At 39.9% G+C, this 19,887-nt stretch overlaps 1 protein-coding gene across 4 annotated transcripts in view; it reads left to right on the top strand.

The window, feature by feature from the left end:
* The window catches only part of fto (FTO alpha-ketoglutarate dependent dioxygenase), a 377,646-nt gene that overhangs the window by 294,562 nt on the left and 63,197 nt on the right, over nt 1-19,887 (top strand). For 2 of the 4 annotated variants that reach the window (XM_072279552.1, XM_072279554.1), the window contains exon 9: nt 10,870-10,958. The exons of the other annotated variants lie outside the window; for them this stretch is intronic. In XM_072279552.1, the coding sequence (XP_072135653.1) occupies nt 10,870-10,958 (89 nt within the window). The remainder of the gene's footprint in view (nt 1-10,869; nt 10,959-19,887) is intronic. 4 annotated transcript variants of the gene reach the window in all.

Genomic DNA, 19,887 nt, shown 5'->3' with positions numbered 1-19,887 from the left:
ATGAATCTAAGTTCAGAGTTTCTATATGCATAGTGCTCTACTTTTATCTGACAGCCTATCTCACATCCAGCCTTGAGTGAACATATTTTTCCAATTCCCTGTCAGAACCTGTTGCTTTCAGTGACTGCCCCTTGCAACCGATCTCATTTTTGTTCCTGTCGTATGTTGAAACAGAGAGCTGTAGCTCAGAGTCCCAAAGCAACCCACGGTGGACTTCCAGTCTTGTCCTCTCTTTCAAAGCTTCCTGTCCAATTCTAATTCCATAATACCGCCTCCCTCTGCCCCTCCCACAATACATCTGTCACTAAAACCCACATGCATGCCTTGTCTTCAGCCTCTTCTACTGCTCTCCTGGCTAGATGCTTGTCCTTTATCTTCTCTAATCACTTCATCCTAAATCCTATTGTCCCTCTCCAAATCCCATTTACCTTTTTCATCTCCAATGGCACAAAGTTAATTCTTTCAGTTGGGCATAAGAAAGTGTTGATAAGCTTGCTTCTCATTCACTGCAGTTCAAGTGGCGAATATATTCTCATGGTAAACTACTGAATTCCAGTGTTTCAGCAGAGCCACAATGGAGAAAAGGCAATATTTCTTTGTTAATATAATGTGTGACTTGGAGTGAAATTTTATTATTTATTTATTATTTAGAGATACAACGTAGAACAGGCCCTTCTGGCCTAATGAGCCATACCACCTGGCAACCCACTTACTTAACCTAATCACAAGACAATTTACAATGACCATTGAACCGACTAAGCAGTACGTCTTTGGAATGTGAGCGGAAACCCACACACTCACTGGAAGGACATACAAGCTTCTCACAGACACTGAACTCTGAACTTCGACAGCCCAAGCTGTAATAGCATTGGGCTAACTGCTACACTACCATGGCCCCCCAAAATTGAATAGTGTACCTACTGTGCTAAACCTTGTGATGGGTAGACAATATGGGTTTCGTTGATGCTATCATAGAGCCCATCTTTATGTTTTGTGTACAGAACATTCTATCTCTACACCAACCTTCGCTGCCTCTTATCAGCAGAAGCCCTAATCTTTGCTCATCAAATATTCATAAAGTTACATCCAAACTTTACTGACTATGGAAGCTTTGTGACTGGTTCTCAAATCTATCCACGCTATCCTTTGGGTTTTACAGTCATATACTTACAGACACTGATTGCAAAGTTTCAACATTAAACCCTAATGTTTTCCTCAGGCACAAGTAGTCAAATGACAAGTCCCATTAGTTCAGTGTTCAGCCTATCATTGTCATGAAGACCAAGGTTTGATGAGACTAACACCCTCGGCAAGGAAAAGAATGTCTACAAGAGAAAGATTAGGGTATCACTAGAGATGGAGCATGATGGGAACCTAAATGCAGGTTCAAAGGGTGTACAGGTAGCTCCAGTCTGGGACCACATGTTCCCAAAGAGGGTTCGGTCCAAAAATTTGACCAATCAGAGCAAGGCTAATTCAAACTAGCCAATCAGGAATAGGTATTCAGATCCATCCAATCAGGATCAAGTATTAAACCTCACCCACACACTTGAGAAGGTATAAAAAGAGTTGTCTTTTTGAGGCCGGGGGTGGGGGGACTTGTCATTTGACTAACTTGTGCCTGAGGAAGATGTTTGGTTTACTGTTGAAATGTTGCAATCAGTATCTGTAAGTATGTGACGGTTGAGGCCAAAGGATAGTATAGTGTCGATAGATATTCAAATGTGTTCCATTCTATATTTCTCACCACTTTTAAACAAATTTTGACTACAGCTTCTGGGGAAATGATTATTTTCTAATCGTGTAACACAAAACATTGTTAACATTGTCAACCCACATTTTTCCTCTTCCTGTCCAAACCTTAGCTACAATTCTGGCAAGGTTAGTTCTGTTCAAGGCTCTGATTTTTCAGAGTCCTTTTGGCAAACTTCTTTCTTCCAGGAATAAAACTTTACTTATTCAAGTGTGAACTCAAAACAAAATCCTTTCTTCTGTATTCTCTTCTGAAATCACCTTCAATATGTGGCTCCAATATGCTCAAAATGGTGCAAATTTATTTCATAAAGGCACGAGTTCAGTAACAATGAAGAACCTTGTATTTCTGCTTCATAGGGGCATTTCCTAATTCACAATTTCAGCAATCTTGACATCTAGTGACAGCTAACATTTATGTCCAAAGCATGTATTACTCTCACATTTCAAAAGAGAGGAAGCAGAGTTTAACTGCCAAATTTAAATGACCACTTGGGTCCAGGCAGGTACCTGCAAAGGTTATAATCAATGATATATTCTTAGACACCCCCTTAAGTATTAAACTTGTTCCAAAATTTCAGTGCTACCTCTTGAAGGATTGAGGGTATCTAAATTCGTAACTGTGATTATTGGCACAAATCCAGAGGAAAATATATTACTTCAAATGGCGTAGGCTTGAATGAAGCATATTTAGAGTCAGTTCAACAGTGATCAATTGAAAAAAGAAAAAATCATCCAGCACATACTTATTCTGTGGAGAATTCAATAACATTTATAAGATTAGATTGTGAAAAATGCCCTGGCAACTGATTTATGGATAATAAACTAAGGCAGGTGCTTTAGCCTAGGGTACATTCTTGTCAGGATGTTCTACTTTTCCGTTGCTAGACAAGATGAACTTCTGCTCATTTATTAACTTCCAACACAATAAGTGTGGAAGATTAGAGAGAAGTCAATTTACTATTATGGGCTTTCAGGTTAAAAATGCTTGTGAAAGCGCATCCTTCATACTTCATAACTGCCCTATCTTTCATTTTCTAGAAACTATAACCAGTTCTACAGTAGATGAGTGATTTTTCTGGTGAATAAATTATTATTTATTTCATTTTTTACATTGAACCATCGTCCACAACAAGAAATATTAATAAGTATAAACATAAGCTGTTTTTCAACCCAATTAAGCACAGCATTATGTTGAAGTAAATAAAACATGGGCTTAGAAAGTCAATCGCATAACGCTATTTTCCCAGCAGTAAGAAACTTAAAATCAGCTTTACCCCAAGCAAAATATAATAATGAGCAATTCCTCATTTTTTGCACCATTCTAGAATTCCAAACAGACACTTTCTCCCGAGAAGGTATCACAATTACAACAGAGGTGTGGTTCAGGTACTAGATGTGCACCTAACACCTTTAAATCCTTGCTGTGAGAAAATCCATCACATTTTTGCAAGGAACTCTGTTGACAGTGACTCAGACCAAACGATGATTTCACTGATGCTTTGCGGCTGTTCAAATTAAAGGAGGACGGATAGACTCAACTTTTGCTGTCTTCAACTCAAATCTCTGGGACAACCTTAACCCTAATGTCTTCAACAGAACTCTGCTGCAACTTCAGAACTTGAAGCTGGTTACAATGGACAACACATCACACTAGCCTCCACAGTACCATTATCTGAGCTTATGATAGATGTGGTATTACAAGGTACCTTTTTCCCACCACTTACCCCAAAGGCATTTTTTGCCCCATCTACAGAAGAGTCTGTGGTTCACCTCAGAACCCGCAAAATAGGGTGGAAGCAAGTAAGCCTTGATTCCCCAGACACTGCTTTAGAAGAATATTATAGCATCAGAAGTTCTAAGAATGAACCTATATTGCTAGAAGGTAATGATCGACCAAGTGCCTTCAATGAACCATTCACTGTATTATATACTGTAAATGCTATTTTGTTAATTCTATTTTCTGAAGGCAGATGATCTGGGGAGTATCTTTTTTTGTTTATTCCTAAATTTTATCCTTTTTTATTTATTATGTCATTAATTGAGCAGGATTTTGCAAGGCTTCTTGATCCTCTTTTGAAAACAGTGGCAAGAAAAGAGCCTATATAAGTCTCATCCTGCCTGTGGCAGAATTCATTTTCTCCCTGTCACACTCTCATTGGTAGTCAGTACTTGTCCAAGGAGAGGAAATATTATAAATCAAATTTACTCATATGTATAGAACCCTGGAGCATGTTGAATTTACCAACATGATCAAAATATGAAGTCAAGACAATGGGTAGGTAGGTGTATAAAAATAGAAAAATAGAAAGCATTGTAAGTGAAATATGATAGAAGACTGTATACCATTTTAAATAAGTTAGCATTGACATCAAAGACAATTACATTTTAATACCAACAAATAGATGGTTGAAGTTTCAAATGTGTTTTAATTTTACTAATAACCTGAATGCTGCGTATGATTATTTCATCATTTTTTCAAGACATATGACCACTACATGGTCAGAGTAACAATCCTGCAAAATACAGTTTGTTGAGGAGCAAGGACTTATAAAATTGTAAAATATTTGTTGAAATCTTGTTTTTCACTCACCCAAGAGGTGAAATATATTAGTGTGATAAATTGTCAGAACTAATTCTTACCCCTCTGCTGTGATAATTCTGTTTGCCAGAGCAATAACTTTCTTTACACTCGGTGGAATTAAGTTTAGAAAGGGTATATTCAGAATAAATTTTTGACTTCATAATGAACGTAGGAAGAAACATTCAGGTAACAGTGAATCCTTGCTGTGACACCTCATTGTATTGTCACCCAAGAATTTCCAGGTTACTATGCATAACACCCTGAAGAGAGTAGATAATTGCTTGTGTATGAGGTTGCCCCAAGTACAAAAAAAATGAAACAGAGTGGGTTAAAGTGAAACACTGGTTATACATATCAATACTAATAGGCCACAGGTACAGTAAATCAATGTCTTAGTCTATATGTTGTGTTTTACCTGAAGCACTCATTCCTGACAATGAAATCAGGAAGACATTAAATGGCCATCTCCTATATTAATACATCATTCAAAAGATATCCTTGTCTTACACAGTTCAGGACATGTCTGTTCTGTATTTAATATTCTGACAGTTTGTATATCTAGGGAGCTATCCCTCAATACTGCAACAAAAGCAATATATTTCAGGTGTCTGGTGTTTTGGTTTCAAAATCCCTCTGGATTAGCCACTAGTATTTGAATACTCAAAGGTTTCTGTCAATTGGGATATGTTCCCATTGCAAATATATAATTCTGCGAAGTTGCCTGACTACATTTAAAATGTTAAAGCTAAGTAGATAATTATAGGCATTGAAACAGTAGTTAATCATCTTTGTGCTCAAAAAGTATAAAATATTACTATACTGTTCAGTGTCAGAAGGGGAGTAATATATTTCCCAACTTTGTACGGAGTTTTCACAATCTCTCCGTGACCACATGGGTTTCCTCCAGATGCTCCAGTTTCCTCCCACATTCCAAAAATGCATAGGTTAGTAGGGGTTAGTAAGTTATTAGCATGCTGTCTTGGCAGCAGAAGCATGGCGACCCCAGCAAATCCTTGAAGTATATTAGTTGCTGGCATAAACCACACATTTCACTGTATGTTTTGATGGATATGTGAAAATAAAGCTAATGTTTAAAGAAGATCTTTTTGGCTTGAATAAAGACCTTTTGCATCCATCAATGTAAGTCTTCAGTGGCTTTGTCACAGTCACCGCAGATTGAAGAGCAGAAAGATGGGAAATTACTTGGAGCTGCTCCCCCTTCAGATATGTGGCACGTCCAAGAAATTTTCCATCTTGTATAAGCAGACAGAAGACTGCCAGAATAACCATCTCAACTTTGCCTCCAACACCAATATACTTTAAGATGCCTACCTCCCTCTGTTAAGCATGTTAACAGGAAAAAATAGTGAAGTTTCTCAACTGAGGTTACTTGGTGTTAACATTAGTATCGAGGGAAGAAAGCAACTTTTAACAGAAGAGATGCAATGGTTTAAGAAACATGTTGATCAGAATTAATAATTCCTTGGGCCAAACCTAAGGTTCAAAATTGGAGTAATGTGAAAACGATCTAGATATAAAGATGTGATGGCCTGCAGGTTAATTTTTTTTTTCTGGATTCTCTCTATATCCTTTTAGAATGGAGATGAGGGGGAATTTCTTTTCCCAGAGAGTGGTGAATCTGTGGAATTCATTGCCACAGGCAGCTGTGGAGGCCAAGTCTTTATGTATATTTAAGGCAGAGGTTGATAGATTCTTGATTGGTCAGGACATGAAGGGATATGGGGAGAAGGTATGATATTGGGGCTGAGAGGAAAAAAATAGATCAGCCGTGCCAAAATGGCGGAGCAGGCTCAATGGGCCAAATAGCATTATTCTGCTCCTATATCTAATGGTCTTGTATAAAAAGTGTCTGAAACATCTTCCCCCTAAACATCTTGTGACTTGTAATTCTTGAGTCCTCAGCTAATTTGGGTTTACTCCTTTGTAATCCAGGCAAAGTGGCATTCTGACATGCTGCAAGGTTATGTTCTGATTGAGTATAAGTGGGATATCAATATAAATGTACATTTTGTGATGAATTACTGATCAGCACCATAACATCAGGGAAGGTTTCCAGCGTGATAGAGTGGAATGCATTTGTTAAATTATGTTAGTCCATTTTGAATCTCCTGTTTTCAGGCTTTGACCAGCTGCTTGCAGGTTGACAGTTTACACTATCCAAGTTACTTATTGTCCTGCTGGCCTGCCTGTGCTGAGCAGGGCAGAGATCTAAAAGAGTAGGTGCAGATATAAAAGAGATGGAGAAATTGGAACTCAGAATAAACTTTGTTTTTACCAACATTTTATGGATTTTCATTGAATCCTTGACAAAATAAAAACTCTAAAACTTTGTTTAACTTGACTCCCAGTCCATGTCTGCGCTTTTCTTTCCAGTCTGTCATTTCATGGAAACTGAGTGATTTAGCTGGCAAAACTCCAAACTTTGGTGTATACTTGAGTCTAGTCACAAAGGGTGGAGTAGGTAAGAGCTTTGCTAGATGCTGGCTGACATTGTAATAAAAAGAATCTTTTGTTCCTGATAGTTTCTTAAATTGGCAGAGACACGGGGCAAGTGGAATGTGGCTGTCTGCAAGCTGTTGTTGCTCTGGCTTATTATTTGGTTTTTCTGGGGTGTAAAAAATCTAACAGCAACTTTTAATGTGTTAATTTCCAAAGGATAACTCACTAATAATATGTTAGAAATCTGTGAGCTATTCATAGTCTATGCCCAAATTTAATCCCAGAAAAGTTGGTTTCAGGAGCAGAACAAGGATGACACCAAATTATACTATATATTGTTGCTCCATTGCGGTAGGTTAACAAGAGGCACTTAGTTGTTTGTCAGAATTTGAGTCACTACTTCTATTTTAGTTCCACTGATGCTTCACTTTGACAGAACATGGCAGCACCTTCATAAATCCTCACAGCTTTTGATAACCCTATGATGTCATTATCTGAAGCCAAATTAAGAGCATCCTTCAGGAGGATGAATCCGTGGAAAGTATCTGGAGTAAACTGTGTACCTGGCTAAGTACTAAAGTATTGTGCTAATCAGCCTCTCACTTCAGTTGACTGAGATAGCCACCCACATGCTTCCAACAGACTTCAATGATACCCATGCCCAAAAAAGAATGTGTTAACATGCCTCAATGACTACTGTGATGAAGTACGTCGAGAGGTTGGTCATGGAACATATCGACTCCTGCCTGAGGAGTGACCTTGATCTGCTCCAATTTACCTACAGTCACAACAGGTCAACAGTAGATACCATTTCATTGGCCCTTCACTCTGCTCTGGAACACCTGGACAATCAAGATGCTCTTTATTGACTACAGCTCAGCATTCAACACTATCAATCCCTCAAAACTCATTTCTAAGCTCCAAGATCTAGGTTTCGATGATCCCTGTGCAACTGGATCCTGGATTGCAGACCCCAGTCAGTTCGGGTTGGCAACAACATATCCTCCACACTCACCATCAGCACAGGTGCACCACAAGGCTATGTGCTCAGACACCTGCTTTACTCACTTTATACCTATGATTCTGTGGCTAAGTACAGGTCCAATGCCATGTTTAAGTTTTCTGATGACACCACTGTTATTGGCTGAATCAAAGGTGGTGACATATTGGCATGTAAGAGGTAGACTGCAAACCTGGTTGAATGGTGCCACAACAACCTCTCACTCAACACCAGCAAAACCAAAGAATTGATTATCGACTACAGGAGGAAGAAGTCAAAGATCCATTAGCCAGTCCTCATTAGGGGATCAGAGGTGGAGAGGGTCAGAAACTTTAAATTCCTTTTCATTGTTATTTCAGAGGATCCGCCTTGGGATCAGCACATAGATGCCATCATAAAGAAGGCACAACAGTAGCTCTGCTTTCTTAGAAGTTTGCTTGGATTCAGCCTGTCACCAAAAACTTCTATAGGTACACAGTGGAGAGTATGCTATCTGATTGCATCATTGCCTGGTATAGAAACACCAATGCCCAGAAATGGAAAAGTCTACAGAAAGTGGTGGATACAGTCCAGTCCATCGTAGGCAAAGCCCCCCCCCCCCACTTCCCCACCACTGAGCACATTTATAAGAAGCACTGTCACAAGAAAGCAGCATCCAATCCATCATCAAAGACACCCACCATCCAGGCCAAGCACTATTTTCGTTACTACCATCAAGCAAGAGATACAGAAGCCTTAAGTTCTACACCTCCAGGTTCAGGAATAGTTATTACCCTACAACCATTAAGTTCCTGAATTAGCATGGATAACTTTACTCAACACAACTCCGATACTATAATCAACAGACTCACTTTCAAGGACTCTGTGCAACTCTTGTTCTCAGAATTATCCTCTTTATTTGCACAATTTGTTTGCACTTCTTTATTTTCCTGTTTATGTCTTCAAGAAAATTAATCTAAGATAGTACTGTATATGGTAATATATATGTATATACTTTGACTGACAGAGATGGCTATATTATAAACAAGGCAGCAATGTATTAGTTCATTTAGGGAGTCATTTTTGGAAGTGGGTTTCAAACAATCCACAAACCAAACTCTTTCACATTCCCTTCATGGTGGTGCCATCAGATTCTCATCCCCTTAATTATACCTCTTCTGTTATTGGCACTTTGGCCTTTTGTTTTGCACTACATCAGTTCAAACCACTTTTCTTTACACTATTATGTTGTTTTGTGCTTGTGTATTAATTGTTGTATTTATTATTGTTACTCTGTGAGCTTTATGTCAGCAAAGAACTACATTACATTCTGGTGTATATGACAACTAATGTTAATCTGAATCTGAGAATAATGGCCACTTCTAGTGGTAGTGGCGAGAGCGGATACAGCGGGTTTTTTATGAATTAGTGAAGATAATTAGTCAGGACAATTATCCAGTATAAATAGACTATTAGAATGGTTCTAGGAAAGTATCATAAAATAAAATATTCATGGCAAATGAATAGTAAACTCCTTGCATTTGTAATCAAGGCTGATGGTTAACACTGACTTTTGGGGCAAAGGGCCTGTTTCAATGTTTTGCGATTCCATATAACCAGGACCATTGTCCCCCTGAGTATTTTACAATGTGGTACTTGGTTTCATCATAAAATCAGCTATGATTTGCCCTTAAGAGGTTATTTACTGCAGCTCAAAACTGTTATTTTTATCTCAATTGACAGCAAATATATTCTGATCTGTTTTTACACAATCAGATAAGGTCATCCAGACCTGTTTTTAACATCATTAATAGCAATTTGATTACTTGTTAAGAAATATTACTGTGTTGCAAGTCAAGTATTTGTCATTTTCTATCAGTTATTAACTCATAATGCATATCTTATTTGCTTTTCCTTGTTAACATGTCAAATAGATTAAAAATTGCATAGCAGCTGTTTGGACATATTATTATTAAGGATACTTCGGTCATCATTCTAATTCTTTTTAACCCAAGTATACCTGAGCTTTTACTTTGTTATATAATTTCATATTTTGACTTTGTCTGTTTTTCCACCCTATCTTTACACAATGGAGCAACACTGGAACTCCTTTGTTGTTCCTGAACATTTTCTGCAATGTCTTGCAAAATAAATTCCATGGTAAGGTAGGTTTGGTTGATTTCATATCACTAAATAAGAAACCTATCATTATCTGCTTCACCTATTCTATCAATTTAGTCAGATGAATGTTAGCTGATAAAAATCACTCTATTTACTTTTTGATAATGTTGGTTCAAATTGATACATAGCCAACTTTAATTTACAGTAGCTCCTAATTTAGAGGCATTTCTATTAAAAAGCTGAAACATTCCAGGTTTGCTTTGAGTTTCCTCAAGACAATCATACTGACTGGTGCACACTTACTTTACAATTCTCCTGTTGTTCATAAATTATATTCTCTCATATTATACACAGTAACATATTTGGCATGTTTTGGTATCATTTTCAGAAATTATCTATATCTAGTTTTGATAAGTATTTACACACAATTATGTAAAATAAAGTATTAGCTGGAAACACTACCTGAAGCATGATCAGTTTTATATAAAAAGGCATAATAGCTATTGTGATGTTAGATTACAACATTTCTCTGTAAATTTTAGTGCATTTATGTTATTATTTCAGCAGAAATACAAAACAAATTCTAAAGAGGTGTTCTGGATGCTATTATCATTGGCAACTGGTCAAATTCTTATAACTTAGGGACGACTTCAGGCTTGACCCAAACGCAGAGCAGCGGAGATGATGTAGCACCAAGTGATAAATTTAATAATGAACTGCAAAATAACAAGCCATGAAGGGCCACAAAACAAGAGAGAACAGATACTTAACACAACAAGGCAACATGGTAACTGAAGGCTAGGAGCAACTGATTGAGGCTGGCTGCTTCAATGAGTGAACAAAGATTGTGGTTGAGAGCTGGGTTTAAATAAGCTTCGGGTGATGAATTGAAAACGAGTGGCAAGTGACTCGTGTTAACTGGAGACTGAGAGATGTTTGCCTGTGCTGACAGTTTCCCCCCCCCCTCTTACAGGCAGCACCCAAAGGCCCAGGATGATCCAGACAGGTCCTGGACAGCACCCAAGACCTCCACTTTGATCCATAACCTCCCCAATCCACCAGGTACTGTACACCCCATCCACGATGGCGTAAATCCATCAACTGGCGAATGATGTGCACTGGATTACCTTCCACCATCCTAAGTTCTGGAGATCCAGGCTCTGGTTGGTTGAGTGGACCGTGGACAATGGGCTTGAGACAGGACACATGGAAGGTAGGAGTGATTCTGAGGGACAGTTGCAGCTGAAGATAAGCACAAAGTACTCTGCAGATGCTGGGGTCAAAGCAACACTCACAACACGCTGGAGGAACTCAGCAGGTCAGGCAACATCCGTGGAAACGATCAATCAATGTTTTGGGCTGGAACCCTTCATCAGGACTGAAGAGGGAAGGGGCAGAGACCCTATAAAGAAAGTGGGGGGAGGATGGGAAGGAGAAGGCTAGTAGGTTCCAGGTGAAAAACCAGTAAGGGGAAAGATAAAGGGGTGGGGGAGGGGAAGCAGGGAGGTGATAGGCAGGAAAGGTGAAGAAGGAATAGGGGGAAAACACAATGGGTAGTAGGAGGAGGCGGAACCATGAGGGAGGTGATAGGCAGCTGGGGGAGGGGGCAGAGTGAAATAGGGATAGGGAAAGGGAGGGGGAGGGAATTACCAGAAGTTGGAGAATTCTATGTTCATTCCAAAGGGCTGGAGACTACCCAGACGGTATATGAGGTGTTGCTCCTCCAACCTGAGTTTACCTCATCATGGCAGTAGAGGAGGCCATGTAGAAGGAGGCAGAATCATGAGGAATTCAACAGGCCACCACCACTAAGCACATCTTTCCCTCTCCATCCCTCTCCGCTTTCCGCAGGGATCAGTCCCTCCGCGACTCCCTGATCCGCACGTCCCTCCCCACGGATCTCCCACCCGGCACTTATCCCTGTAAGCGTAAGTGCTACACCTGTCCCTACACCTCCTCTCTTGCCACCATTCAGGGCCCCAAACAGTCCTTTCAGGTGAGACAACACTTCACTTGTGAGTCTGTTGGGGTCATCTATTGCATCCGGTGCTCCCAGTGCGGCCTCCTCTACATCGGTGAAACCCGACACAGTTTGGGGGACTGCTCGGTCGAGCACCTCCGCTCCGTCCGCCACAACAGACAGGATCTCCCAGTTGCCACCCACTTCAACTCTGCTTCACATTCCCATTCGGATATGTCCATACACGGCCTCCTCTGCTGCCATGATGAGGCTAAACTCAGGTTGGAGGAGCAACACCTCATATACCATCTGGGTAGTCTCCAGCCCCTTGGTATGAACACAGAATTCTCCAACTTCCGGTAATTCCCTCCCCATCCCTTCCCCTATTCCTATTTCACTCTGCCCCCTCCCCCAGCTGCGTATCACCTCCCTCATGGTTCCACCTCCTTCTACTACCCATTGTGTTTTCCCCTATTCCTTCTTCACATTTCCTGCCGATCACCTCCCTGCTTCCTCTCCCCCACCCCTTTATCTTTCCCCTTACTGGTTTTTCACCTGGAACCTACCAGCCTTCTCCTTCCCACCCTCCCCCCACCTTCTTTATAGGGCTTCTGCCCCTTCCCTCTTCAGTCCTGACGAAGGGTTCCAGCCCGAAACGTTAACTGATCGTTTCCACGGATGCTGTCCGACCTGCTGAGTTCCTCCAGTGTGTTGTGAGTGTTGCAGCTGAAGATGGTAAGTGACTTGATGAGATGAGTAATTTTGAAGTGACCAACAAAATGGGACAAGAATTTGTGGGAGTCGGTGCCACAGTTGGCCTGGTGGCAGTGAAGTTTGTTGTTGCGTGCCTTAGAGTCATTGTTGACTCTTGGGAACCCTATGGGTATTGTAGTTGTCCATAGGGTTTTTATGGCAAGATACAGAAGTAGATTGCCAGGCCTTTCTTCCACTCAGATACTGCTACTGCCCAGGTTGAGACCCGGCCGGATTCGAATTAAGGAACATCCACCTTGAAGTCCAGTGCTGATGCCACTACACCACCGGCTGGACTGACAGAAGTTCAGGGAGGGCAATAAAGTGAGCCACCTTGGAGAACTGGTCCACCGCTATCATGATCACTGTGGCTCCATAGGAAGGTTGCAAACCCGTGATGAAATTGAAGGAGGTGTGAGACCACAAGCATCGAGGGACCATTTGGGTCGCTGGCACTTGCCCAGAGCTCACCCAGTCAAAAAGGCAATGACAAAGATTGTCTTGGCTGTGCCAGTAACATACAGAGATGGCTAGAGTTCAAACTGTGGGACACACAGGGTCAGGAAGTTGCAGCATCTTATTGGGGATCCATTGAAGCATTCAGGCACCTGAATTCAGGGCTCCGAGGGATGAAGTTGACCATTGTGGAGTTGCTGTATCAAGACGGAGAGCTGGTTGAGAGTGGCAAGCAGATGGTCAATGCTTTCCTGCTGAGTCAATCACTCTTTTCACTCATGGTATCAAGAAATGTAGTGCAGGCTTGACCCAAAGGCAGAACAGCTGAGATGACTTAGCGGTGAGCAATAACTTTAGTAATAAGCTGCAAAATAACAAGCCATGTGTGGCCACAGAACAAGAGAGAACGAACACTTAACATGGCAAGATAACAAAGTAACTGAAGAGTAGGAGCAACTGGTTGAGTTATGCTGCTCTGATGACTGAACAAGGATTGTACTTTCTCTGCTAGTAATGTTTAATGGCGGTTGGCAGGCCAAGGTTAGGTGCATTACCGCCACCTACCTAACATCATTCAAGCACATCAAGTATTTTTCTTCCAATAAATTTTCCACCACCGTCCCTTTCACATTTGTGTCACTAAGAGCATTAAAATCTCTGGACCATTAGCTAACAAAGAAAAAAATTATTAACAACCCTTCTCTGACCATTAACTAACAAAATTCTAGCATCCATTATAAGAAAAAATGAAAAAGGAAAAAGGGATCTGAATATTATACAGAATATTATTTATCTCTCCTTGTAAAATATCATTAATAACTTCTAGAGTTAAGTATTTAATCACTAGATGTTTTTTCCTGCAGCTTTTAATATAATTTTAATTTTTTTCTGTCCTACTTTAGTTTGCGCTGTACAATTTACCATGAAAGTAATAAATTTTAGTTGATCAACAACCAGCAAATTGTTTGTTATAAAATATGCACCTTACATGCTGACTTTAATCTATATGTACCTTGGATATTAATATGTCCCATTAACACGGTCTTGTGCAATTTCTGAAGAGCCTTTGCATATGATGTGCTTAGTTCTACCCAAAAGTACTGAAGTTCCATGGCTTTCTTGTACACAGGACACCCTGCATAAGCAAAACTATGTTCCCCTCCACAATTGCTTCATTTTGGCCTAAAGCCTTCTTCACAATTACCATAATCAGGTTCTCCAGCACATCTACAACACCACTTTTTACCCCAACATTCAACTCTATATAGCCAAATCTCTGGCACTGAAAACATCTCAGAGGGGACAACACATCGACTCATATAATCTAAATTAACCCTATCTAGCAACTTCTTTTGCATCAAATTTAATCAACACCAATAAGCTATCTTTTCTACCACAAAACCATTTTAAAGATTTCGTGTCTACAAATTTTCCCCCAACTAAATTATATTTATTTAGTCCATAGATGCATCTAGAGACATCTAGATATATCCTGTGATTACTGCCCAAAGCCAGTCATTCAGAATAATTCCTTGATGTTGCTTTCCTTCCTCCCACAGCTTTTAACCCTAAAGCTTTCTCATACTGCTTACTATCTCTACAAAACATTACATATGCTCCATCTGTTGATGCTCTTGCACCCACAATATCTCCCAATGCTTTTATCAAATTCTTAGTTAATTTAATCAGATTGATAGTGGAAACAGATCCATATTCTAAACTCAGCAATACTTTAAACTTTTTTTCTTTCTTTTATTTAAATCTTGTCTACTGCCTTCATCATTGTATGATAGGCCACTATAATCCTCAATTTGACGCTTATTTTTCCGTTTCTCAGAAACCTGCCATTTGCCTTCCTCCATACAGCTCCTATCACCCAATACGCATTTGCCACTTCCATCTTCTTCAGCACTTCCTGACATCCATTTCTACCCCCTGCTTCCTGCCTCAATTCCCAGCCTATCCACGTCTCCTGCCCAGCCCCAAGATGTTTTTCAACAATCTCGTACTTGATTCACTGCAAGTCCAAATTTGCTAAGCAGTTGGGGGTTTGCAGAGACAATACATCACCAGAGAGCACAGATAGGTCAGAGTAATGGCAGAGAGTGGGCGAGATAAGGATTGTAGGTAAGAGATGGGTTTAAATAGGCTGCAGGTGAGAATTGGAAAAGAGTGGCAGGTGACTCCTGTTAGCTGGGTGGAGACTGGGAGGTGCCTCCCTGTGCAGGTCTGAGGAATGATGACCCAGGAATGAATGAATGATTGTTTTATGACCAGAAAGTAAACTTCTTGTTCTTCTTTGAGTAGAGGCCATTGAATATTTTACATCTATCAGAAAAGGATCATATTTAACATCTTATTAAAAAGCACCACCAACAATGAAATGTATTGTCAGCCTAGTTTATGTGCCTAAGTGCTGGACTATAGGTTAAGCCTTTTTTCTCAGAGGTACAAGTACTACTGCACATGAAAGGTGGCATGTGACCTATATGGAATGCTTTGTTTTTGAACACCATCAACATTTCATACTTTATTTGGTAACATAATCATAACCTCTCTTTTCTATTAACATGTTTGTTTTCTCTGCATTTTAAAGCATTACATTTATAATTTGTAATGTGAAACAGATAAACTGGGAGACACTTAAAATCAGCTCACATTTTCCTCTCATAACTATTCTCTTCCTATTTCCTGTTTCATCCTTTATAGAGTGCATGTTCGTGGTCTTCTACTGCTTTAACCCATCCACTTAAAGGTTTGACATATTGTGTGATCAGAGCTGCTCTTCTGCACACCTCTGTTGTGATGTGGGTTTATTTGAGTTACTGTCACTCCTCGTCAGCTTGAACCAGTCTGGTCATTTTCCTGAGACCTCCGCAATTACAAGGTGTTTTCGCCCACAGAACTGCCGTTTACTGGATGTTATTTGTTACTCGCACCATTCTCTGTTAACTCTAGAGCTTTTGTGTGTGAAAAATCCCAGGAGATCAGCAGTTTTGTGCAGGATGATCCTGTGATTAGTTCTCAAATCATTTATTAGCCTCCTAAGCAAAATGTTGAATATATACTCAGTGGCCACTTTATTAGGTGCACTGTAAATCTGCTCATTAATGTAAGTATCTAATCAGCCAATCATGAGATAGCAACTCAGTGAATGCAGACATGGTCAAAGGGTTCAGCTGCTGTTCAAATATCAGACCACGGAAGAAATGTTATCTAAGTGACTTTGACCGTAGAGTGATTGTTGGTACCAGACGAGGTGGTTTAAGTATCTCAGAAACTGCTGATCTCCTGGGATTTTCATGCACAACAGTCTCTAGAGTTTAAAGAAAATGATGTAAGAGCAATAAAACGTCTAGTGAGCAGCAGTTCTGTGGACAAAAACTCCTTGTTAATGGGAAAGGTCAGAGGACAATGGTGAGACTGGTTCAAGCTGACAGGAAAGCATCAGAATCAGAATTAGATCCCGAATCAGGTTTAATATCACTGGCATATGTCATAAAATTTGTTGTTTTACGGTAGCAGTACTTTGCAATAAATACATAGTATGTGATGTGAGTGTGTGTGTGTGTTTCTGTATGCAAAAAGAGAGGAAAAAATGGTAAGGTAGTGTTCATGGGCTTACTGTCCATTCAGAAAGCCAATGGTGGAGAGAAAGAAGCTGTTTTTGAAATGTTGAGTACGTGTCTTCAGGCTCCTTTACTTCCTCCTTCATGGTAGCAATAAGAGGAGGGCATGTCCTGGATGATGGTTTTTTAATGATGTGTGCTGCCTTTTTGAGGCAATGCCTTTTGAAGGTTTCCTCAGTGCTTGGGAGGCTCGTGCACATGATGGAGCTGGCTGAATTTACAACTTTCTGCAGCATTTTCTGATCGTGTGTAGTGGCCCCTCCACACCAGATGGTGATGAAATCAGTTACAATGCTCCCAACAGATGTAGAAATTTGTGAGTACGTATGGTGACATTCTAATTCTCCTCAAATTTCTAATGAAATATAGCCTCTATCATACATTTTTTTTGGAATTGCATCAATATGTTGGCCCTAGAATAGATTTTCAGACGTGTTAAAGCACAGGAACTTGAAACTGCTTACCCTTTCCGCTGATAATCCCTCGATGAGGACTGGTGTGTGTTTTCTCGGCATCCCCTTCTTGAAGTCCACAATCAATTCCTTGGTCTTACTGCTGTTGAGGGCAAGGTTGTTGTTACAACACCACTCCACCAGCTGACCTATCTCGCTCTTGCATGCCTCTTCGGCGCCATCTGAAATTCCGCCAGCAAAGGTTGTGTCGTTGGTAAATTTATAGATGGTGTTTGAGCTGTGCCCAGACACACAATTGTGGGTGTAGAGACAGTAGAGCAGTGAGTTAAGCATGCATTCTTGGGATTCTCCAGTGTTGATTGTCAGCAAGAAGGAGATATTACTTCCGATTGACACAGGCAGTGATGTCCCAGTGAGGAAGTCAAGGATCCAGCCACAGAGGGAGGTATAGAGGCCTAGGTTGTTGAACTTGTTGATTAGAACTGAGGTATGATTATGTTGTATGCTGAGCTGTAATCAATAAACAGCTGCCTGACATAGGTATTAATATTATCCTGGTGATCCAAGGCCATGTGCAGAGCAAGTGAGATTGCATCCGCTGCAGACCTATTGTGGCAATAGGCAAATTGAAGTCGGTCTAGATACCTGCTTAGGCAGGAGTTGATTCCTAACATGGCCAACCTCTCAAAGCCCTTCATCACGGTAGATGTGAATGCCACTGGGTGATAATTGTTGCAATAGCTCACCCTGCTCTTCTTGGGCAATCGTATGATTGTTGCCTTAACTCAAATAACCACACATAACAGTGGTGTGCAGAAGAGCATCTCTGAATACACAACACGTTGAACCTTGAAGTGGATGGTCTACGGAGCAGTAGACCACAAACGTAAGCTCAGTAGCCACATTATTAGGTACAGGAGTGCAGTTTCAATTAAGCTACAGTTATGGTGTATTGGCTAGCACTGTGCAACCCACTGATAATTTTGTCAGCTATTTATTTTCTTTCTTTGTGAAGATGAAGCAATACAACAAAGTTAACATCACTTATATTATGATCAGCAACCTGAAAGCTGCAGATATTGGAGAACAGAGAATGTTGGTTACACTCAACAAGTCAGGAAGCTACTGCTGTGAGAAATTAAGCTTTTAGACCATTCATCAGAATGAAAACATGATGAAAGGGGACATGATCAATATATTTAAATTATGAAGGCCACTAATATGGAAGCTTTCAATTATATTTTTCCCCTTGATAGAGCATTTATGGCCAGATGCCAGGGGTTTAAGGTCAGGGTTACAAGATCTGAAGGGAATTTGAGGTGGAATCTTCTCACCTAGAGAGTTTTTGAAATCTGGAACATTCTGCCTGATGGGGTGGTGAAGGGAGATAATCTCTCAACAAGTATTAGAAAATGAATCTATGGTATAGATAATTACTTGATGGTTGCTATGGACACTATAGATTGAAGGGTCTTGTTTCTTGCTCTGTGATCCTCTCTGGCTCTTTGAGCTTGATTTTCTTCATTTAAGTATTGGGTTGTGTAGCACCCATCTTATCGCACATGACTAGTCAACACACTCTTTGAGAAAATCAAAATACGTAGTACTGCACTAGATGCTAGTAGGCCATCAGAAGAATCCAGGTATCGGAAGGAGGCAGTGAATAGAAACCACACACTTCTGGAGTTAAGTTTTGTTTATAAGAAAAGAACAATACATACAAAATATTTAAGGAGCAAGAACAATTCAAAATTCAAACATTCTGTTTAGGTACCAAATCTTAGCTATCAAACCAAAACAAATTCCTTTTTAATTAGAATCAGTGAGATTCCTTTATTACCTTAATCTCACTATCTAATTAGATCTAGTGTTATTCCCTATTTAAATGTTTATAGACTAAACTTTCCTTTTTACTTATCCAAGGCTAGTTAGAAAACCAAATGTAATTCCTATTCTTAAGTATTATAGTTAACTTTAGTTTCAGTTCCAGGCAGTACATCTATAAGTTTAAATTCAAATTCAAAAATTTTATGTACACAGTTTAACTCCTTTCACGACAATTTTCCAACGTCACAACTTTTAAACAAAGTAAATCTTATTCCATAACTTTGCAAAAATGATCAGTTCTTGCAGAAAGTCAAATTCAGATTCTTCAAATGAAAATAACTTATACATCCAACCGTATTAAATCCTCTGTGTCATTACACATTTCATTCCCCCGCTGCTTCTTTATCTTGGGTGGCTCGCCATCTTGTTTTTTGGTTCATTGGATGAAATAGTTTATCATCCACGGAAAGCCAATTCATAAACTTGTACAAAATCTTGACCAAATCCCTTGGTATGATTTTACAGAACTAATTCCCGACTACACGGTAGGGATTTTGGACACTGATCTCTGCCAATATTTTCTCATTAAAGCTACTGCATGTTATAGCTGTAGCTTCAATAAATCTTTTATCGCTGTTGTCTCTCCTCCAGGGATTTCACCCTGGGGGTTTCAAGTTATTAGGGTAAAGATACTTACTACTAATTCCACTCTGAACAGTTCATGTCTTCAGCTTCTAATCGTTGCTGCGTTTCTCTTCTTGTCCGTCCTGTGTCCAGCCTTCCCCGGCCTTGCATAGTGTTTTTTTTTTAATTCTCTTTTTTTTTAATCCTGTAACCCGCATTTTCATCCCTTTGCAGGTGGAACTTTCTAACGTTACACCTTTGGGTTTAATTAACCTGGGTTACAGTAGTCTAATATGGAATCTTATGCTGTTCTAGTAAACTCTATAAGT

The sequence above is a fragment of the Mobula birostris genome, chromosome 15 (assembly GCF_030028105.1).
Source record: "Mobula birostris isolate sMobBir1 chromosome 15, sMobBir1.hap1, whole genome shotgun sequence".
Lineage (NCBI taxonomy): Eukaryota > Metazoa > Chordata > Chondrichthyes > Myliobatiformes > Myliobatidae > Mobula > Mobula birostris.
Note: the sequence above shows the minus strand (reverse complement) of the source record. Positions and strands in the feature narration are given on the sequence as shown.